This window comes from Zootermopsis nevadensis, unplaced genomic scaffold, assembly GCF_977971745.1.
Source record: "Zootermopsis nevadensis isolate Lab colony 2312 unplaced genomic scaffold, Znev_1.0 Znev_ptg000021l, whole genome shotgun sequence".
Classification (NCBI taxonomy): domain Eukaryota; kingdom Metazoa; phylum Arthropoda; class Insecta; order Blattodea; family Termopsidae; genus Zootermopsis; species Zootermopsis nevadensis.
In genome coordinates this window covers 486,049-507,210 of record NW_028259153.1, presented here as the reverse complement: position 1 = coordinate 507,210, position 21,162 = coordinate 486,049, and the positions used below count along the sequence as shown (strand labels likewise).

Here is a 21,162-nt window from a genome sequence, read left to right as displayed (position 1 = left end):
GAAGATGGCTGTCTTCTGGGTTGTTTCGCCCTGATGATGGAGGCAGCAAGGACATCTGAAACGTCAGTAAACTTCTACCAGACTGCAGGGCGCAACAACCCAGAAGACAGACATCTTAAAACTGCCCTTTATGCAATTTTCTCCTCCCTTCCGTCCGTCTGTCCGAATGATTCGACTGAACAGTCACTCGACGAATTTGGATTAGTTTGGTGTAGAACTTGGCGTACTTTCCAGTTTACTGCAGTCTGTAAAAAGAATATTGCTGAGAAATCAACTTGTGAGATTGAATTGGCAGTTGGCAATACAGTGATATACAATTTTAAAACAGCAACATGGCGGCTGCGCGATACAATAATTATTTAATTGGCTGGCATTCGGTCACATGACCTTATCGCGTGCGCACGCGTATAGTGAGCTGTAGAATAGGTTTAACCGTATTTGTTGATTGTATTGACGTATTATTCAAATCAGGCGATGTGTAGTTAGAAGTTGTCGAAGTGAGATGGTTGACGTCACCTTTTAGAAATGTTTTTTTTTCTTTGCAATTTACAAATTAAGAGACTTTTAACGTACATCGTGGGCCGTACATTGCATTTATTGGTGATACTGCAAAATACAAAGTCGAGTTCCTATCTTCGTCTAATAAACACATCGGTGGAAAAAGGAAACAAGGTCTATAAACCACGTTTATGAATGTTGGGTTAAATTATGATAAGTAATACAGGGCTAGTCTAAATGATGTTCCCGATTTGAAACACATTTTACTTAAGTTTAATGAAATTCAGATGCACAAAATTGGTACCGATGGAAAGAGAAACTCTCCAAGTTTTGTTTTGGTACATCACATGTGTTCAATGTGAGCCCCCTTGGTAACTCGGCTCACATCCATCCTGTAGTCGAGTTCCTCCCAGACGGGTTACGGCATATCATGATCGATTACTGCAATGGCTGCTGTGATACGCGCTCGCAGATCAAGCAAGTTCTGTGATAAAGGTAACATCTATCTTTGACGAACCCCCAAAGAAAAAAATCACAGTGCGTCAGGTCCGGTGAACGTATAAATCCAGGACACAAAAGTCTCCCCTGTTAACGATGGCAGCCATTTTCTCTCATATCGCCCCTGGCGGCGAACAGTGATACTACGCGGCCGCGAAGTGTACCAACATAAACTTGGATAGTTTCTCTTTCCATCGGTACCAATTTTGTGCATCTGAATTTCATTAAACTTAAGTAACATGTGTTTCAAATCGGGAACATCATTTAGACTAGCCCTGTATATTGGATTGTAATTCGCTCGTTTGTTTTATTAATATGAAATAAATATAACGTAGTCCATGAGTAAGGCCTATATCGACGAGAAAATAATTTTCTTTTCCGTCACCGAAGTGCTATGTCTAAGGTTATGTGGATTAAACTGGCTGTAAAATACGCGTAGTAGTCATATTATAATAATAATGTATTTTTCATGTCAACTAGTAATATTCATAATTCACAATTTGCAAAGAACACTTTTGCATGCAGGGTCGTAATGAGCACGGATCACAGCCTCTTATCTTGTTCACGTAAGTCTTGACGTCAAGAAATAACAGATACTCAGGTAACTTAAGGAAATATTAGGCTCTCAACTAACAACAGACGTGAAAGACAATTCTATCATAAGTCTTGGCACAGGAATCACGTAGTACAAAGATGCATCTTGCTTTGTGTGTACTGTCCTCTTTTAAAATGCGTTTTATCCAGACTCACGTTATATTTCACAATGAAATATTTTCGTCCGTGCCAAAAAGTAATTCCTACGTGGCCTCTTTCAACAACTAATTCATAATCGGCGACATAATTTTATCAGCACTGATTCTGCAGTTGTCTCGGATACATTTATTGATGTTGACGGCGTTTAAGTGACAAATCTTTCCGTTCGAGTGTACGGCGACACTGAGATCGGGGCTGGGTTATATTGATGGAGGCCTGTGACCTCGTGGCCTCTCGAAAGTTCCCGGATTCAAATCTCATTCCGGAGCGTAGTGTTTTACCGCGCCGTCAGACATTGACCACAGAAGTGTTTTCCCCGAGTCTCAGCCCTTCAGAATTTCTGAATTTCAGTGATGGCATTCCACTTGCCAGGGTTTGGAAATTATTTAAGTCTTGGCCACGCCCGCAAACCTAAAATCGGACAAATAGAAAAGCGTGTGAACAGTTTTTTACATTCTTTGCTTAGTAACGTTGCTCTAAGTCCACTTACATTCTCTCATACTTACTATACAGAATGCATTTCAAACTTAAAATTGGGGTACTTATAATATATGGTCCTAACTAAGCTCAACTTATACTTAAACACAGCCTACAACTGGTTACGAGGAAGGAATATATTTTGTCAAAAGTTATAAATTGTATTCTCCAGTCTTCTGGTTTATGTAGAAATTATCTTCAGTCACTACGAATAACACTTTACGCTTTCCAAGTACTGAATATTTCTCATTAAACCCTCCGACCCCCGAAACTTATCAGGCCAAAGAGTGAAAGCAGTTGTCCTCTCTGAAACTAGTGTATTCTGTCGGCGGTTGAATGCGTCACAGCGTTGTCAATATAAGAAGCAACTGGGGCCAGCTGAAGGAACGCACATGTTCTTTAATACGCGCGTCTCTCTTAGTGACGCGAAAATTATTTACGATAAAATCTAACGTTTCTTCCAATTGATCTCCTTCCGCAAGAATTATTTCGAAATGAAAAGCAGTTTTATTGAATAATTTATATGGAAAGAGACAAACAATGGAATTAAACATGAGTTTCTCCTCTTTGCCTTTTATTTCTACGAGTTCTCGAAGCAATAAGTAAAACCATTTCTGCTTTCAGGTTCATTAAATAAACTAAAAAAAAAATTTAAAAAAATTTGAAAGAAATCTCAAATGCAATGCACATTTAGTATTTCTTTAGCTTGTTCTGTTTTTATTTTCCTTCAGTACACGCAAATGCGCCATTCGGTCTCATGCACGTTTAGGTTAGGTTAGGTTAGGTTACTTATCTGTGTACTGTTCAACACTAAAAGTTTTGATGATACGCGTGAAGTCACCCAGCCTTATCAAAACTGTTCTCTCATTAGTAAGAACCATATAATTTTGAAAATATGAACAACTAATAATAAAATAGTATAAGAACTATCAACATGTATGTACATATTGATAATGTATTCGCAAATGACAATTCGTCCTTGAATTACAAAAACTCTTAAACGTTTGTTGCTTTCTTTTCAGGTTCGGCAAGAGGGCAGATTTGAGGCCTGTGAACGACCAAGACCTTGCTCCTGTAAGTAAAATTTAAATTTAACCTAACCTAAACTAACCTAACCTAACCTAACCTAACCTAACTTAACTTAACGTAACCAAACGTAACCTAACCTAACCCAACCCAACTTATCCTAACGTAACCAAACGTAACGTAACCTAACCTAACCCAACCCAACTTATCCTAACGTAACCAAACGTAACCTAACCTAACCTAATCCAACCCAACTTAACTTAACGTAACCAAACGTAACCTAACCTAACCCAACCCAACCCAACCCAACTTATCCTAACGTAACCAAACGTAACCTAACCTAACCTAATCCAACCCAACTTAACTTAACGTAACCAAACGTAACCTAACCTAACCTAACCCAACCCAACTTATCCTAACGTAACCAAACGTAACCTAACCTAACCTAACCCAACCCAACTTATCCTAACGTAACCAAACCTAACCTAACCTAACCTAACCTAATCCAACCCAACTTAACTTAACGTAACCAAACGTAACCTAACCTAACCAAATCCAATCCAACGAATGCTTAAAATCCTACATCAGCTCCGTCGCTTACAGTGCAATAATCACTATTAAATTAATTGTAACAGTCTTTGGAATACAAGGTGTCCCATTCAAACCTCCCACATTTTAATCAATCATTACGAACAAATTATGATAAATTAAGGATTTTAATTAGCACTAGAAGGAAGAAAAACTCAAAGAATTTTATTTAATTTTAAACAATCTTCAGTCTGTATTTACTGCTGGTGTGAGAATAACGGTTGAAGATGGACCCGGCTTTATTTAAAAGAGCTAAATGTTTACGTGAGTACCTGCAAAGATAAATTAGCTTCGACGTACGTGCAGGACAGAAAAAAGTTTAAAAGAGCGTAAGTGTTGTCGAAGATAAAGTAAGCTCCGGTCAGGAAGCAGTAGAGAAAATAAGTGCCCGTGAGTCTGGACAATCTGAATTAGATAAACAATTGAAGAGCGTCGTTAAGTTAGGCGAGGAGTAGATCGAAAAGGGAGTGAGTTGGATGTGCGAACGCTCCATTAAGGCCGTTCTGTAATGACAAGAACAAACTCAGGTGGCCGAGCTACGAGTGTAATAATTTCTGTCATCTCCAGTACAATCGTAAACCAGAAGCAGGGCTGCCGTGCGTCGTAAGCATCGGGCGTCGAGACGCCACACTACATCATCTGCTTTACCCAGCCACAGATAAAAAGCAGATGAATTCGCACGCCCACTCTCCTGTAAATATTCCTGACAATAGTTGATTTATTATACAGATATTAAATTGGACAGCGTTTGTTTTCTTACGTGCAGCACATACACGACGTTTCGGCAGTGAATGTGCTTCCATCTTCAGATAGTTATTTGCCATTATAAACAAAATTCTTATTACTCCAATCCTTTGCCTTATTGAAGACTGAATCAAAGATACGTAAATTAACCGCGTAGCGTATCAACGCTGTCGTCTAGTATCTGTTATTGCCTGTAGATACTCAGTTCCGAGCGATAGCTGTTGGACACACGACACGTACGGGGACTGGCAAGGACCTGCGCCTTGATATTAGTCCATCTGTGTATAAATAAAATCCCTGATGACGGAGGCAGTATGACCTCTGAAACGTTGGTTAACATCGACCAGACTACACAGCGCAACAACCCAGAAGACAGAAATCTTCATACTCATCGCCCTGATGACGGAGGCAGTATGACCTCCGAAACGTTGGTTAACATCGACCAGACTACACAGCGCAACAACCCAGAAGACAGAAATCTTCATACTCATCGCCCTGATGACGGAGGCAGTATGACCTCCGAAACGTTGGTTAACATCGACCAGACTACACAGCGCAACAACCCAGAAGACAGAAATCTTCATACTCATCGCCCTGATGACGGAGGCAGTATGACCTCTGATACGTTGGTTAACATCGACCAGACTACACAGCGCAACAACCCAGAAGACAGAAATCTTCATACTCATCGCCCTGATGACGGAGGCAGTATGACCTCCGAAACGTTGGTTAACATCGACCAGACTACACAGCGCAACAACCCAGAAGACAGAAATCTTCATACTCATCGCCCTGATGACGGAGGCAGTATGACCTCCGAAACGTTGGTTAACATCGACCAGACTACACAGCGCAACAACCCAGAAGACAGGAATCTTCATACTCATCGCCCTGATGACGGAGGCAGTATGACCTCCGAAACGTTGGTTAACATCGACCAGACTACACAGCGCAACAACCCAGAAGACAGAAATCTTCATACTCTGATGATGGAGGCAGTATGACCTCTGAAACGTTGGTAAACATCGACCAGACTACACAGCGCAACAACCCAGAAGACAGAAATCTTCATACTCTGATGATGGAGGCAGTATGACCTCTGAAACGTTGGTTAACATCGACCAGACTACACAGCACAACAACCGAGAAGACAGAAATCTTCATACTCTGATGATGGAGGCAGTATGACCTCAAACGTTGGTTAACATCGACCAGACTACACAGCACAACAACCGAGAAGACAGAAATCTTCATACTCTGATGATGGAGGCAGTATGACCTCTGAAACGTTGGTTAACATCGACCAGAATACACAGCGCAACAACCCAGAAGACAGAAATCTTCATAAAATCTTTTATTCAGCTTTATAAAAAAGCTCTTCTTGGAGGTATTTTTCGCTGTTACAAATATCTACGCTTGGAATGCACGAGGAAATTCGAAAGGTAAATTTTAATGTTGTCCGATTTGTACCGAAATAAATTAGATTGTGTCGACAAATCGCCTGCTCCCGAGATTCTTTTATACAGTAGAGGAACGGACCGAGAGACGTGGAAAAGTCAGTAGACGGATTTATGTAAGTTTTCGTTCCGAACGGGATAAAATAAATAAGCAACCCCACAAACACCCAACTTGCGGGAGTTCGTTTATTTTAAATATTCTTCAATAGTTTATGTAAAAACATGATATTTGTGTGTATTTTCTGTTTCTAATTGCCTTTCTTAAATCTCTTTTAATATCAAACCTCGTTTCCTCTATCCCCTTTAAATTCCACATCAAAAAACTTCTTATATCTTCCGTCGAAAAGCATCAAAGAGAAGTTTAACACAAGTCACTTTTGTCCCTCGTGGTGGTTACGTATTTATATTCTATTTTGCGACGATATATAACGTCGATACCAACGTTTCGGAGGAACATGCTGCCTGCATCTTCAGCCCACATGCAAGATCCTTCGAGTCCCTGGGTGTCTGTCTATAAGCCCATACGGTATTACAACCCAGAAAATGAACACGCCACTGTGAGAATCTCAGAACTTATTAAAATTAAAAACTGACGCACGTTTGATTTCTTTTGTTTCAGGATGATTCCAGCGACAGACTTTGGCGGCGCATCGCCAGTAGGAGGTGAGAGACGCTGGAGGCCAGAAGGTGACGCAGCACACCGCTCCTCGCAAGAACCACAGTGTTATCACTTCTTCTTATTATTCTTCTTCTTGAGAAATACTTCGTAATTTAGTGTTCTAACTTGAAACTGCATTGGTAACTAAATGCAAAACTTTCGTTAGTTCTGTTCAGAAAAGGGAAATTTTGTGAAACATTCACAAGTTGGTAATAGTGTACATAAATGAATCGATGAATTCGGGTATAAAATAAATCTGATATCGGAAGTTTCGGGAAAATAGTGTTAATGGAATTGCTATTTGCATTAATGTGAAGTACGTACATTTAGAAAATTCATTGTTAATCTTTCATAAAAATGTTTTAAATTTGTAATGTTTTCTGCGCTGACTTAGTACATATATTATTATTATTGTTACTAAGTTGTTTCATTACTGCTTGAGGGACGTAGTTTTATGTACGTATTTTATTCTTTAGTAATATCTGAAAGTGTTGAGTTAGGTTAGTTTAGGTTAGGTTAGTTTAGGTTATGTTAGGTTATGTTATGTTAGGTTAGCACTTCACTTTAATAAGGATTGTTTCGTATAAAATTTCAGAATAAATGTCCTGGATATGGCCGTCATGTCCGGTGTTGCTAAATCGCACACTGGACAGGAATAACATTTAAATAATTTTCTTTTGTTATCAGTTCGTGGACATAACGAACTGATCTTGAGCCAAATTATTCCAGTCTTATAAAAAAAAAATTACGCTGTTTCTGAAATCATCGATTCATATGTGTGCGTGTGTGTGTGTACACATCTCTTTCCAAGAGAAAATGATATGTTAGTCCCATATTATTGTAAACAGTTGTCGTCCGAGTAAAATACAAATTTCCCCTGTGATGTTTGTTCTTTCAATATTGAAGAATTTTCAGCATTTCCCATGTACCCTTAGTCCCCCCCCCCCCCAATCACTGTACTGACCTTTTGAGACACTGACAGCGTCTCTGCTGGTCGAGTAGTTGCAGACGTTTCGTAAGAGCCGAAGCTTTGGAACTAGTTCTGTATTCGCGTCATCGAACACTGTTGTAAACCAGATTTAGGCCATACCGAATTTTATAAAATCATTTTTAATATTTCTCTCCCGTAAATTACCATCATCCACTTCAGGTTTTCAGAACAAGTTACATGTAAACTTCTTACACGTGTTAAATTCTTCCTTCATCAGGGACCCGTGCAAGAATCTGGGCACATTTACGTACAAATAAATGGTAAATGTCCTCACATGTCCCTGGATAACACAGATTACGTGTTATCAACATCTACGGTCTTACAGAAAATTTTCCCGCATTTGGGTAACTTTCCTCTGGTCAAGGTTGGTATTATTCCTGAAACCCCGCGAAATTCGCCAGTGGGACTTAACAGGCCTTCGCCCTCTTGTTGAACGCTTTAAGATGTTGAAGGCCGTAGGTCGTAGACAGATATTTGTCGGGGTGAGCCCAGATCAACAGGTCACCAGTTTATCACCCATTGACAATGCCTTTCGGTTATGTCCGGTGGATAATTCCGGGCCTTCGATAAAGCTATTGATGGAATCATGTGGAATCGGTTCCTACCCTCACTCCCAGGGAAGGGTTTTGAGATGTCGGTATGCAAATCCAAAGTCTCGGTCTTTGTCTTCGCGATGGTTATCGATGTCCACCAAACGGTCTTCACGGGTATGAAATACATTTACATTTGCTTGGTGGTACACGATAAGCGTTACTCAATTATGATATTCAATTTTAAGAAGAGTGACACAGGTTTTTTGAAATCAATTATGAAATAACGAACAGTTAGCACTAAAATTAAAAACAAAACAACAGAAATTTACGTGTCGCAGTTCAGTTACGTGAAATATGCTGTAAAATCGCTGTATCCAGCGTGTAAAAGTCCCAAAACAGTGTCGCTGACGGCCATAATTTCATGTGTCAGGTAAGAATGTTTTATAACAAGGATAAATACTGAATTTGTTGTCGATGTGACATTTTTTTTCTTCAGAAGATGAAATATTTTACTCTGGGATATGAAACATTGATTTATGATATGATATTAATACGCTGTAAAAAAATTTACCAATCGTGAAATGCAGACATTTCCGACAAAGTTTGAGGAGAGCCACAGTCATCTTAAAACCTGAAACCATCTCCCGCCATGTTACAGATCCACGGACCCAAAGCAAATAATTCTATAAGTTGCTACGGATTTCCTCTGTCAGTGTAATTCCGTATCTGTTCCATATTTACGCGTGTATATTCTAGAATAAGTCGGATAGGCAGTTCGACGTTGGTTTCAAGAGTTTCTAACCGTCCTTCAGTATGGACGTCGGATTGTCGAATGCTCGCCCAGTGGGAAGTATTATTTGCGACAGTAATAAACAAAAGTAGTCTAATTGTTTAATTTTAACCGTCTAATCACAATAAAATATTTTATTAAATATTAAAATATTATTACTACAATTAACATTTAATATTTAAAATATATTAAAATGATGCTATTTCTATCGAAATGTTCGATTTACAATTAGAGCATCATCTTTTTTACGACATGTTTCGGTTTTTAATGAACCATCTTCAGGTGTATAATCGATATAAACTCAAATGTAATATTCTAAATGCAATCCTTCGTCAGATGTCCATTAAATATCAGTTATCCTCTTCTAGATCAATTGTACTTTATTATCACATATTACATATTACATTTGAGTTTATATCGATTATACACCTGAAGATGGTTCATTGAAAACCGAAACATGTCGTAAAAAAGATGATGCTCTAATTGTAAATCGAACATTTCGATAGAAATAGCATCATTTTAATATATTTTAAATATTAAATGTTAATTGTAGTAATAATATTTTAATATTTAATAAAATATTTTATTGTGATTAGACGGTTAAAATTAAACAATTATAATCATCACAATATGACGCAACATTATCATCTCAAAAGTAGTCTAAGTCAAACAGACTCCAAACACAAGAACAATCAGACTCTAAAATGTACGAAACGTCGCCAGATTCAGTGTAGAAACATCTGACATCGGAATATTGATCACGTTACATCCTGGACATGAGGAAATTTAAAACACATGGGAAGCAGACTTCAAAAAAAAAGACTATTCATCTTCTACGCCGCGAGGAACCATCAACCGGTTTCCCATTGTTGCTTTTTTTAAATCTAAAAAACACGATTTACATTCAAGAACCCGATACGTTCTAGTTATGACGTCAGAACTTGTGATTTAATGGCCATATGGGCTTCGTAGTGTCACCTATCGGTCGTCATATGAACAAATTGGTATATCCATTGGAACACTAACTACGTTATATCCCGTGCTTCCACCTGTTGGTTACTGTACCAACTACTCGTGTAGCACCGAACGTCACAGTTGAGTGGTCTCGTCTGCGGGTGGTTGTGGGTTCAAATCTTGGCCCGAAGATCAGTTATCCTGAGTGAGGCATTTTGTGGTTATCCTCGATTCCTCCATGCCCTGTATTCTGGTGACAAGATATCAACGTATATTTAGTTTCCTCTGTGTTTACTTCTGGCGTCAATTATAGCTTCTGTATTTGTCTTTATGGTAATTATGTTATCCCCCAATAGATTTTAACTAGTTTCATGGGTCTGCCAAACTCAATAAGAATATTGTACAATACTTCCTCCTAAATGAATCATACGCTTTCTTTAAGTATATGAATAACTTATGTACTGTCTTATTGAACGCCTATTTTGACGTAAATACGTCTATACGGAAGGGTCATTCGGCAAAAAAGTGTAACGAAGTTGTGTAAGATCCATATCAACAATGTGTAAATATAAACCGACAACAATGGTCATCTTTTATATGAACTCCTGCGTGAATTGTTGTGACCTAAGAAACTAATGTTGCATCATCTGTTTACTCGGCATTGTTGTGTTACATTACTGCCGTCAACAATCCGCTTTCGTTATTGTGGAAAGAGCTGAGCTGTGAATCGCTTGTAGAAAAAGTGAGTCGTAGATTAGATAATTTTGTGCTGATATAAACGTTTCAGAATATCACAAGTACTTACCTTATATAAGAATTATTACATTACATTACAGAGACGTATTTACGTCAGATTATCCGGAACTGTGGTTCCACTGTCAACTTTTTTCTCTAGTATCTAACTAATAAAAAAATCTGATTAGAAGTTGATCTATTACGTCAAAAACCCCACTGACGATTAGTAATAACTTCGTCTACGTGTGAACTTAACCTTGAGAGAGGATAAAATTTTATATGAAATTGATAACAGTGATATGCTTAGATATTTACTACAGTGAGTTGTATCGCCCTTCTTGTAAATTGGTACAATTTTAGACTTCCTTTATTGCTGAGACAAATTCTTCCTTATTCCACAGCAGTTATGGGACTCAGAACGTAAGGTTTCAGCTCCTGCTTGAATCAATGCTGCCGGAATTTGATCTATTTCTGGCGATTCATACCTTTTTAGCTTTACAGCAGCAATTTAAACCTCAAAAGGATACTTTATACGCTACAATTGTCAATTAAAACTGTTTAAGGAAGCAATTTATCTATATTTCTAGCTCATATGCACATGTAGGATTTGTGTATATTGGCAACAATGTGTAAGTATCCGTACTTCAGCGCGATGTTGGTAGTATGGTCGCGACACCACGTAGGAGGAATGGATGTCAATCGTTAGTGGAAACGGTTTGTGTTTTTTTTACTCGATACTCATGTTTGTGTGTTGAAGAATGGCCAATTATTGTTTAATATTAAATGTCTGTTATATCGGTGACATCGTTTGAAGGCAAAATGTGGCTACTTGTGTTATTCTATTTGTCACAGAAGATGTTGACGAATAGGTGAAGATGGAAGATGATGCAGATATTAGGGAGCAGATATTTCACAATACCGTTCGGGAAAATATTGTAAGTTAATCATTTCATTTATACAGTATTGTGTTTTTTTATTTAATGTAACAGAAATTTGTTTCTGTTCGATGTATTAATGTAACACTTCGTATGCATCTAAAAGACGTGGAAACAGTTTTATCTGCTGCTTTGCCGTCCTTAGTAAGCAAGTTTTTAGAGAATATAAAAATAGAACAGAATAGAATTTATGTGCATTCCATAGATCCTTCATAGCCCTAAGTCAAGGACGTAGAACATGTCATTAGCACAAATACAATACTAGTTTCTTATCCAAATACAGTAAAACCCTCAAGTTGGACACCCCTTTATTTTGGACACTTTAAATTGGAACCGGCGAATATCCTATAATTTTACATGTCCACAATACCCTATATATTGGATACCCCTTTACTCTGGAACTTGGACACCCCATTTGTTGTAAGTTTGACAAGTTCATTCACTTGGCTTTCAGTGCTTTTCAGGGAAATGTATACAGTTATTTTGTTGCTTTGAATATCTGACTGAGGAATGCCTTCTATCTGGAGGATTAGCTTATGGTTGAAGGTGGAATGCAGTGAAAGTGTTTAGTTATTCTTTTGTTGAACCCTTCACTGGAGCACAGCATTGCAGATACAGTTTTAACTCCATCAGTGCTATGCTTCCATTTGAGTTCAGACTGTGTTAACAGAAATGGGACTTTTCCTTTTGTGATGGGGAAGCGAAAATTGTTGGAATTAATTTTAGAAAATTTAACTGAGGCTGGAGTCTAATGTGTAATGCATGGGAGTGGGTTTCAAAAGATTATTATTATTATAGTTGTCGTCATCAATTCTTAATTCAAGTAAGTGTACAGTGGTTAGTTTATGTAAGTAAATAAATTACATTGTCATTACACCACAATCTGAAAGGATGATTTTTCCCTTTCACTCTTGTCTTGGACACATTTTCGTGGAAATGTCAAACTTAGAGAGGTTTTGCTGTGTAAATTGCATAGTTTTGACAGTGAACTACAGTATTATAGCAAAAATAATTACACAAGAAAGCGTCACCCCTGTTTCTTACATGTATTTATAAAAACCGAGAATTTTTGGTTGATGTCTGTGAGTGAGGGAATGATTGAGAGAGGAGATACTCTTTTAATCTTCAACACCATGGTTTAGGCCATAGGCCTGTTCCGACTTCAAGGATCAAGGATTAATATTTAAGTCTTCTATCCAGTGGGTCAGCATATTTGGATCTATCCTGTTTGAGATTCTTTTGAAGATTATCCGTAATATGAATGTTCCTTGGCCTTGTTACAAGCGCTGTGCAAGGCAGGTTTAGTAATGGGGTTGCCATTTCACTGCCTCTAGACCTGCAGGGTATTATACTAGGTTACCATCCCCTAGACGTGTCGCCTTCACTTCGGCTATCGATTCACATCTGCCCGATGTGGGTTACTCTAGGCTTCCCCCTGTCATCTTACCAACTGTTAAGACCTGAAAACTATTCCTCTTCAGAATGGTCCTCTGGGAGTGGTGGCGTACTCCTGTAATCCACCTACTTGGAGGCTAGATGTTGGGGTAGATCACTGATATATATACGACCCACTTGCCAATACATTCCAATGATATATCCTTGTAAATAGCCCTTCCAGCTCAGCACACGTGCAGTAGAATAAGTAAATCTTTGTTGCAGTATCACTTGCATTACCATATGCTTATCAAGTTCACTATATTAACAGTTTGGGTTGAGTATTTGTGAGTGAGGTTAGGTTAGGTTAGGTGAGGTTGGTTAGAATGATAATGTTTTGCAATTAATCAGAATTGAATTCAGTAACATTTACACATACTGTGCCCCTTTAAATTGCAGTGTAGAACTCGGCTAGACTGAGTTCTGGTAAAGGTTGCGGCCAGTTAACTGGCCCCAGGTATTAAACAGTTGCTTGCTTACATGTACAGAATCCTCTCTCTCTCTCTCTCTTGTATAAAACCTTTTATGAATTTGTAATAGATAGGGGATTGATAATTTCATGGAACACAGATGGTCACAAAATGAAATATTGACTCACGTCTGATTAAGAAAATGTATTAGGGTCGGACATAAATCAAAATATAGAGGCCTACAGTTGCAAAGTTTTCTGAGCTGCAATGCACATGGAAACATAGATAACCTCTTCTTTGTTTGTAATTTATGCATTATTGCTTTTTTTTTCTGATTATACAGGAATGGTATATGAGTGCTAGAGAAGCTCCTAACATGTGTCAATATGATTTTTTTTTCCTTCAGTTTTTGGTACTACTGAACCAATTTTATTTCATTCTGGATGCAAGGATATAGCTAAAACCATACTTAATATCGAGGAATATGACTGTTATCAGCTGAATAAAGAGTCTCATAAAGCAGTTTTATACCAAGGTCAAATTACAGCAGCTCACCAGTGTATATTTAGAAATAATTGATCAACTTAATGACGTATTGTGGAATTAGATTTTTAGACTGTTAGACTTAAGAAGCTCTTGTGATGTGGATAGGACATTATAATGTGGATGCCCCGGACCCACGGTGGCCACCGTGCTCACACGAACCCAAGGACAGCCTTGTGTTGGTCATACTGAAATTGTATCTATGACAAGTATTGTTGGAGAATTCACTGAAAAAATCAAACAAAAACAAATCATTGTGCAACAAAATCACAAGATTGTATTTGTGGGTGTGCACAGCGTGTCCCAAAATTTTCCAGACTGATTTAAAAAACACACTTATCTTCAAGTAATTAGATTTTTTATTGCATGTTATTCTAAATACATTCCATCTGCAGCAATACACTTGTTGCAATGATTATAAAACTTTTCAAAGCATTTTTGAAAGTCCTTCTTAGGGATAGCCTCCAGGAAGTTGGCCACAGCTTTTTGAATGTCTTCAGTGTCATCAAAATGCATGCCTTTCATTTCAAATTTTAGTTTGGGGAACAAAAAAAAATAGTCACTGGGTGACAAATCGGGTGAATAAAGGGGACGATTAAGAACTATGACACCTTTGGATGTCAAAAACTTGTGAACGACGATGACTTTGTGAGCCGGGGCACTGTCACGCGAGAGCGACCAACTGCCTTGTTCTCGATACTGTGGGCAAACTTTTAAAATTCTTGCCGTTGACTGCTTCAAAACTTCCAACTAATAGTTTACATTGACAGTTGCACCCTCAGGAACAAACTCAACGGATGGAGCCAGCCTTTCGTGGGTAATTAAATCAGTCTGGAAAAATTTTGGGACACACTGAAGCTGATATTTTACTTTGTTTTGAGAGAATTATTCATTTGTGTGTCAAGACACGAAAAGGGTTCCACTCTCCACTGAATTGTAGGTTTATTATTTCACATCAGAACTAGAAAATAGCATGAAAAAAGAGTGTAGGTTTCTGTGTCATCATTAGCTGTTTAAAGCTTGCCGCAGGTAAAGTTCACTTTTTTATAAATTGCATTACAAACCATTTGGTTTCTAATGTTTTAGCACATCGTCAGAGAAAAGTGAAATTTCAGACTGTACAGGAAGAAGTGTTCACGAAAAATTTGGGCTTCCTTTGTGTGGGGTTGCAAAAATCATTAAAAATGCACTTTTTGGCATGCTGCATCCACTGAAACTTATAATGAATTTGTTTTGCACAAGCTACAAACTCATATGGGGCATTTGACTTAACAGTAGCACTGTTGATTGTCAAAGGAAATTTTTGTAACAGTTAATGAAATGGTAATGTATACACACTTTAATAGATGTTATCTATGGACTGTTTTCGAAGTTGAATCGAATTACGGTAGCAATGTGTAGTATGATGTTCTCTCAAAAGATGTCGTTAATCACATGAATGCTAGAGTCACCAAGCGACCGACAAGACAGTCAAACAAAATGGCATAAGCACGGTTGTCGTTCGAGGAGCGCAAGACAATTTTGAAGTGGTATTTTAAATTTGAGTACAACGACAATGGAGGCGTGAGTTTGCAACAGAACCTCCAACACGCCTGACAATTGCACGCATTCGTGATAAGTTTGAAACCCATGGTACCGTGTGTGATGTGCACAAGCAAAGATCCGGGAGGCCTCGCACAGCAACAAGTCCTGCTTCCTCGGCTACGGTGTTTTGGAACAGTTCACACGCTCGCCACAAAAGTCTGCCAAACTGTGCACGTGAGACAGGAGTTAGCAGATCAAATATACAACGCATTCTTAAGAGAGAAAAATGGAAAGTTTACATCCCAAGATTATTACATGCAATGAATGAAGACGACCCTGATCGAAGAATGCATAATTGTGAGTGGTTTCAATACATGGTACATGGGGATGAGGAGTTTGTGGGGAAAATGGTTTGGTCTGATGAAGCACAATTTAAGCCGAATGGTACAGTGAATCGCCATAATTGTGTGTATTGGGCTACAGATAATCCGCAGGTTCATGTGGACAAGGCAGTCAATTTACCGGGGCTCAATGTCTGGTGTGGATTGTCATCTAGGGGTTTAATTGGACCATTATTTTTTGAAGGTACTGTTACTGGCCTTGTGTACCTCGACATGCTTCGCACATCCATTTTACCTGCCATTCGTGCACTCTATGGGAATGAGCGATTTTACTTGCAACAAGATGGAGCACCAACACACTACCACCGAGACGTGAGAGCTTACCTCGATGAAATATTGCCAGGACAATGGATAGGACGAAGAGGTGCGGTTGAGTTCCCCCCCACGTTCTCCTGATTTAACACCCCTCGACTTCTACTTATGGGGGACCCTAAAGGATGTGGTATATCGTAGAAAACCAGCTACACTGGCGGCACTTCGGGAAGAAATTGAAATGTCGTGCGCAGCAATCCCAGTGGACACTTTGGCCAACGTTGCTCAAGCAGTAGTTCGCCGAAATCAGAAGTGTCTGGACACTAATGGTGACCACTTTGAGCATCTGTTGTAATTGTAGAAGTCAAACATGACTTATAGTCATCCCTTGATGTCTGTATAAGTTTAGTATTAAACCTTTTATAAAGGTTTTTGTTTTGTTGAAGTGTGTATACATTTTTTTTGGGCCCCTCTGTATATAACTGATATTCAGATAAAGCAGTTTTGGTTTCGTTGTCACATGATGTAGCCTTTGACGTTCAGTTTCTCATAAAATGTTATTCTTTCGGGTCAGAAATTATTCTTATTAAGGTTATGTGTGACAGTTTGTCTGTTGGTGATTCTTGGAAGTAAATCGTAAAGGGTTAACATTTGCATGGGCTTTATTCAAGTCGAATCCCTGTGCCAAATTTTTTATATGAAGGATTAAGTTTCAGCAAAATCACAGCACTTGAAAGTAACATTCTCTTACAGTCAATTTTAAAGACTTTTTTGTAATCTATCTGCTGCACGACATTCTGTACAGCATTGAGAAAACAGCACTGTTGAGGAGGGTTGCATATCATTGCCAAACAGTGATGGTGTGTACAGAGCTGTGTAATCAGATTTCTCATTAGATTAGCCAGTTTGCACAGTGAAAGCACCTGTTTGACATTCTTATTGAAGAGTACACACACATACAATGGGAGTTCTACTTGCTCCAATCCAGATTGAAGAGTGAAGCGCGAGTCCTTATGAGCTTTTACTTCCATTTCTCTCACCCCCTATGGATATGTTTTATTTTACAAAACCGAGAGTTGCAGTACGACTGCGTTTCATCAGAATGTACTTTAAGCAATTTGTGGTACATTACTAGTGTGAAGAGTTTGTTTAAGTTTCATCATATAAAATAAAAATACATTATAAAATTAGGGGGATAGTGTATGGTAGAAGGAACAGCCACTACTGCAGTTGCACGGCTTGTGCACACGGCGATTTGGAGCGCAGTATTGTGACAACACAAAGAAAAATTGGCAGGTGTCGGTGTTTTAACGGTGATTTCTTGAAGTTTAATTTATGTTTTTCGACAGAATGGATAATTCTGCTTCTGCCAAATGAAAAAGTGGGCAAGTCGCAAATATTTGAATGCTGCGGCCACAAGCGCAATGCTTCTCTCTTATATCTGGATGCACTATAGCACTCTGCTTTCAGGCCACAGAGCTGTGAATTTGTGGAACCCAACGTCGAGACCAGGATGTGACGTCTTAAATTCAGGATATACTTTTGTCACTGTATAATAGTACTAGTCTCTCTTGTTTGTGTTCATGAAGTTTCTGTTGCTTGTACCCCCGGTTTTCAGTATTTTTTCTGCATTATCCTGCTGACATTTATTACAGCAGACTTCCCAACAGTGTAAGCTGCTACTTTGTCCGGTCTTATGCCAGGCCTGGATTTAGTTTTTGGTTTCGTCACAAGTGTGGTTCAGATCGTCAGCAGAAGCACATGCCTTCTGGTCTGGTCTTTGGGACCCACGGTGCACACACTGTCATGAACAATGAGTGTTCATGAATGATTCCAGAACTAATGCACGCTGTGGATATAAGATCATGCACTTAAATTTATCTCATTTCCAAATCACCCCCCAGTGCAACAAATGTTCACATCTGTGCTTGGGAGTGAGAGCAATGTTGTCACTCTCTGCTGCGAAGGGTAGTTTGTCATTCTGGTGTATATTTTGTAAGAAAGAAAAGTCATGGTCTTCATTCAACCACCCTTGTAACTTTCATAATTTCATGGCGGTAATGTGTTTGTCTTCACATGCCGAGGTCAAGGAAGAGAGGAGCTATACCTCCACTCACCCCAAACGCCTACATGGCGTATAGTGGGAGAAACCTTTTTATTTTATGTCAAGTTTTTTGTACCACAGACAATGCGGCAATGCATTTAATTTGTGCTTAGAAGGTATACACTTCATTCAAAATGTGGGACGAATCATCATGTTGGATCAAAGACAGTCTTGGTCCTGGGGTTGGTTGCTGCCCACCCCATTTCAGTCAAATGCATTCCGTTTGCCAGGTGTTGTATTTTACATGTCATCCCTCTCTTGTCGTACTTCAAAGGCTCGAGACGTCTGTAATCGTGTCACATTTAACGTAGATCATACCTATAATATTTTTCTCTTTCTTTTACAGATATTTCTGTTGTTGTTGCTTCTTTTGTACATGTCAAGCTATGCAATTATTAGGAGATTCAGAAGACAAGATCGAGAAGATTACTTCTCTACAGACGAAGATGAGATCACTGTTTATAGAATCAGGTAACTGAAATGGTTTTATATCTTCCTGCTGTTCGTTGTAATATCAGTATAGTTAAACTTATATTAGCTGACGTTAATTTTCTTATGTATGACGGTAAAGCAAATTGTAAGATTTATCTGTATAGTTTTAGATGTACTTTCCGTGAGGAGATGCCAATAAAACTTAATATATAGATCTCCAAGTAAAGTTTAAGCCCAAATGACCATTTGTTGCAGTTATTTATGCCAGATATCTATTAACCAAAGACACCAATATGTCTGCCTAAGTTGAAGAATGTAAATTATTGATAAGATCTTTCCCAGCTGCATTCAGGAGCAAAACTAGGATAAGCAGTGTGCTTCAACCAGTCATCTACATCCCATGATAGCCCAGTTGGTATCCTAACAAACGGGCATTTATGCGAACACCAAACAGGAGTTCAAAATGACCCATTTTTAAAATGTCTAGTTTTCACACAAATACTCATTCAAACTGCACCATCTGTGTGTTGTTCAACCATATCTTTCCAAAATTTGTGTGCTAAAGTCATACCAAGAGCAACTGGAAATTGATACTGAAATATGTAGATTATGAGTTTCAGAATAGAATATCCAATTATTGTTTTGTCTGTAAAGCATGCACATCGCAATAACCTTTTGTTTACGAGCAAAAAGTAATCGTGAGTATTATCATTCACATTATCACTGGATTATTTGTGTTGTAGAAATGAGAGGAAAGGAGGTATTTCTTTTATTTTTCTGTTCTACATTGTTTGCTGGAATTCCGATTTCAAGTTTCCGCATTTGAATCGTAATGTAGACAGACGGTTTTATCTAAAGAGAAACATATAGACGTACTTCAGAAGCATTTTTGTTTCGTGAAGTATACCCAATTAATTGATGAAAGACTCTCGGGCTACGAGCCGCGTCAGGTGGCAGAATGGTGAATATGCCATATCCTCTGCCCGTATTCACCATTCAGCCACCTGACGCGGCTCGTAACCCGAGAGTCTTTCATCAAATTTAGTCTCCGCAAAAGCTTCACTTTATCCATATACCCAATTACTTATACAAAATGTAAGTAAAAGTAAAGTTTGTCCCACTACACGCCATGTAGGCGCTTGGGGTGAGAGGAGGTATAGCTCCTCTCTTCCTTGACCCCGGCACTAGATGGGGGTAAGTGGTCAGCATCACGCCCCGGCCGGCTTTACCCCCGGGAAAGGACCCCAGTACCCATTGTAGAGGAGGCTGGGTGGGCCCCAGAGCCGGTCTGGACGCAGCGGCTAGAGGAGAAATCCCCTGCCCCCGTCGGGGATCGAACCCCGGTCGTCCAGCCCGTAGCTAGTCACTATACTGACTGAGCTATCCCGGCTCATTATACAAAATGTGATTCAGTATATTAACCCATGAATGGGTTGTTTTCAGGAACTGGTGTCCCTGACGGTCAACGAAGGGTCTCATTCGCCTTGGCCTTTACTCAGTTCATGCAATGTTAAAAATAAACTGTTTCCCTTCAAGACATCTGCTTAGGCTACCGTGGGGTGTAGAGGACTACTCGAAGTATAGTGTTTACCTTGATTTTGCTGTCGGTCCTACTGAGAGGCTGGGTAAAGTCATTAGCATTATTAATTCAAATTCTTCTTCAAATTAGGGAGACATATTGGTGTTTTTGCTTAATAGACATACAGCATAAGTAGGCTTAATCGTAAGTAATGGAAGGTAGAGAAGGGCCACGTATGCACAGATATAAGGTGATCGCGAATGACGGTAATTATTATGCCAGCTGTACGCTGCCATCACTTCTGTGTATGTATTTAAATGGCTGTCCACAGACTTACCTACCTACATACCACCCACACGTCTGTCTGTGCCTCTGTATCTCTCTCCCTGTTTGTCTTTGTCTTCGTAAATATGTCAGTATTGATAAAGATCGTAAATGAAGGTCAGGATGTAGGTGCTAATGATATCTGCAGTTTACTAATGTTTTTTATGTGTTGTTTGGTGGCTGTCCTGAAAGTATGGATTACGCTTGATTCATATGAATTTTTGTTCAAATTTTATGGCATATTTTCTGCAGCAAATTTAATTTTTATTTGCAGAGTAATTTTTGTAATGTGACAGTTGTGCATGGAAGAATGAATAATGGTTTATTTTGCATTATATTGTGTATATGCTTCATGCAATTTACAGCATTTATGTTTTAATATGTTAACATGTTATATGCGTGTGCCTAGTTTATATTTTCAGTTTTCCCTTAAAGTTCGAAAGGCCTGAAATTTGTTTTTTAAGAAAACCTGAAGTTACGTACTTGGTATGAATTTGAGATTAAAAAATAAGACTGACTGCCCTATAAATTACCAGTAAATGAGGTGAGATTGAAGGTTCTCATAGTAGCAAATTACACTGT

At 38.7% G+C, this 21,162-nt stretch overlaps 2 protein-coding genes across 14 annotated transcripts in view; both read left to right on the top strand.

Moving 5' to 3' along the window:
• The window catches only part of LOC147873084 (neuropeptide F-like), a 102,634-nt gene extending 95,052 nt beyond the window's left edge, over positions 1-7,582 (top strand). For both annotated transcript variants that reach the window (XM_087352966.1, XM_087352965.1), the window contains 2 exons: positions 3,249-3,300; positions 6,661-7,582. In XM_087352966.1, coding sequence (XP_087209092.1) covers positions 3,249-3,300; positions 6,661-6,708 — 100 coding nt within the window. In that variant the 3' untranslated portion in view covers positions 6,709-7,582. The remainder of the gene's footprint in view (positions 1-3,248; positions 3,301-6,660) is intronic.
• A 3,770-nt stretch (positions 7,583-11,352) lies between these two features.
• Positions 11,353-21,162, top strand: part of lili (LMBR1-like protein lilipod) — a 35,808-nt gene continuing 25,998 nt past the window's right edge. For 2 of the 12 annotated variants that reach the window (XM_087353019.1, XM_022057815.2), the window contains exons 1-2: positions 11,355-11,637; positions 18,652-18,776. In XM_087353019.1, the coding sequence (XP_087209145.1) occupies positions 11,585-11,637; positions 18,652-18,776 (178 nt within the window). In that variant the 5' untranslated portion in view covers positions 11,355-11,584. Of the gene's footprint in view, positions 11,638-15,486; positions 15,906-16,525; positions 16,531-17,403; positions 17,587-18,651; positions 18,777-21,162 lie in introns of those variants that run through there. The other 10 variants (XM_087353023.1, XM_022057817.2, XM_087353021.1 and 7 more) reach the window with 8 other exon arrangements.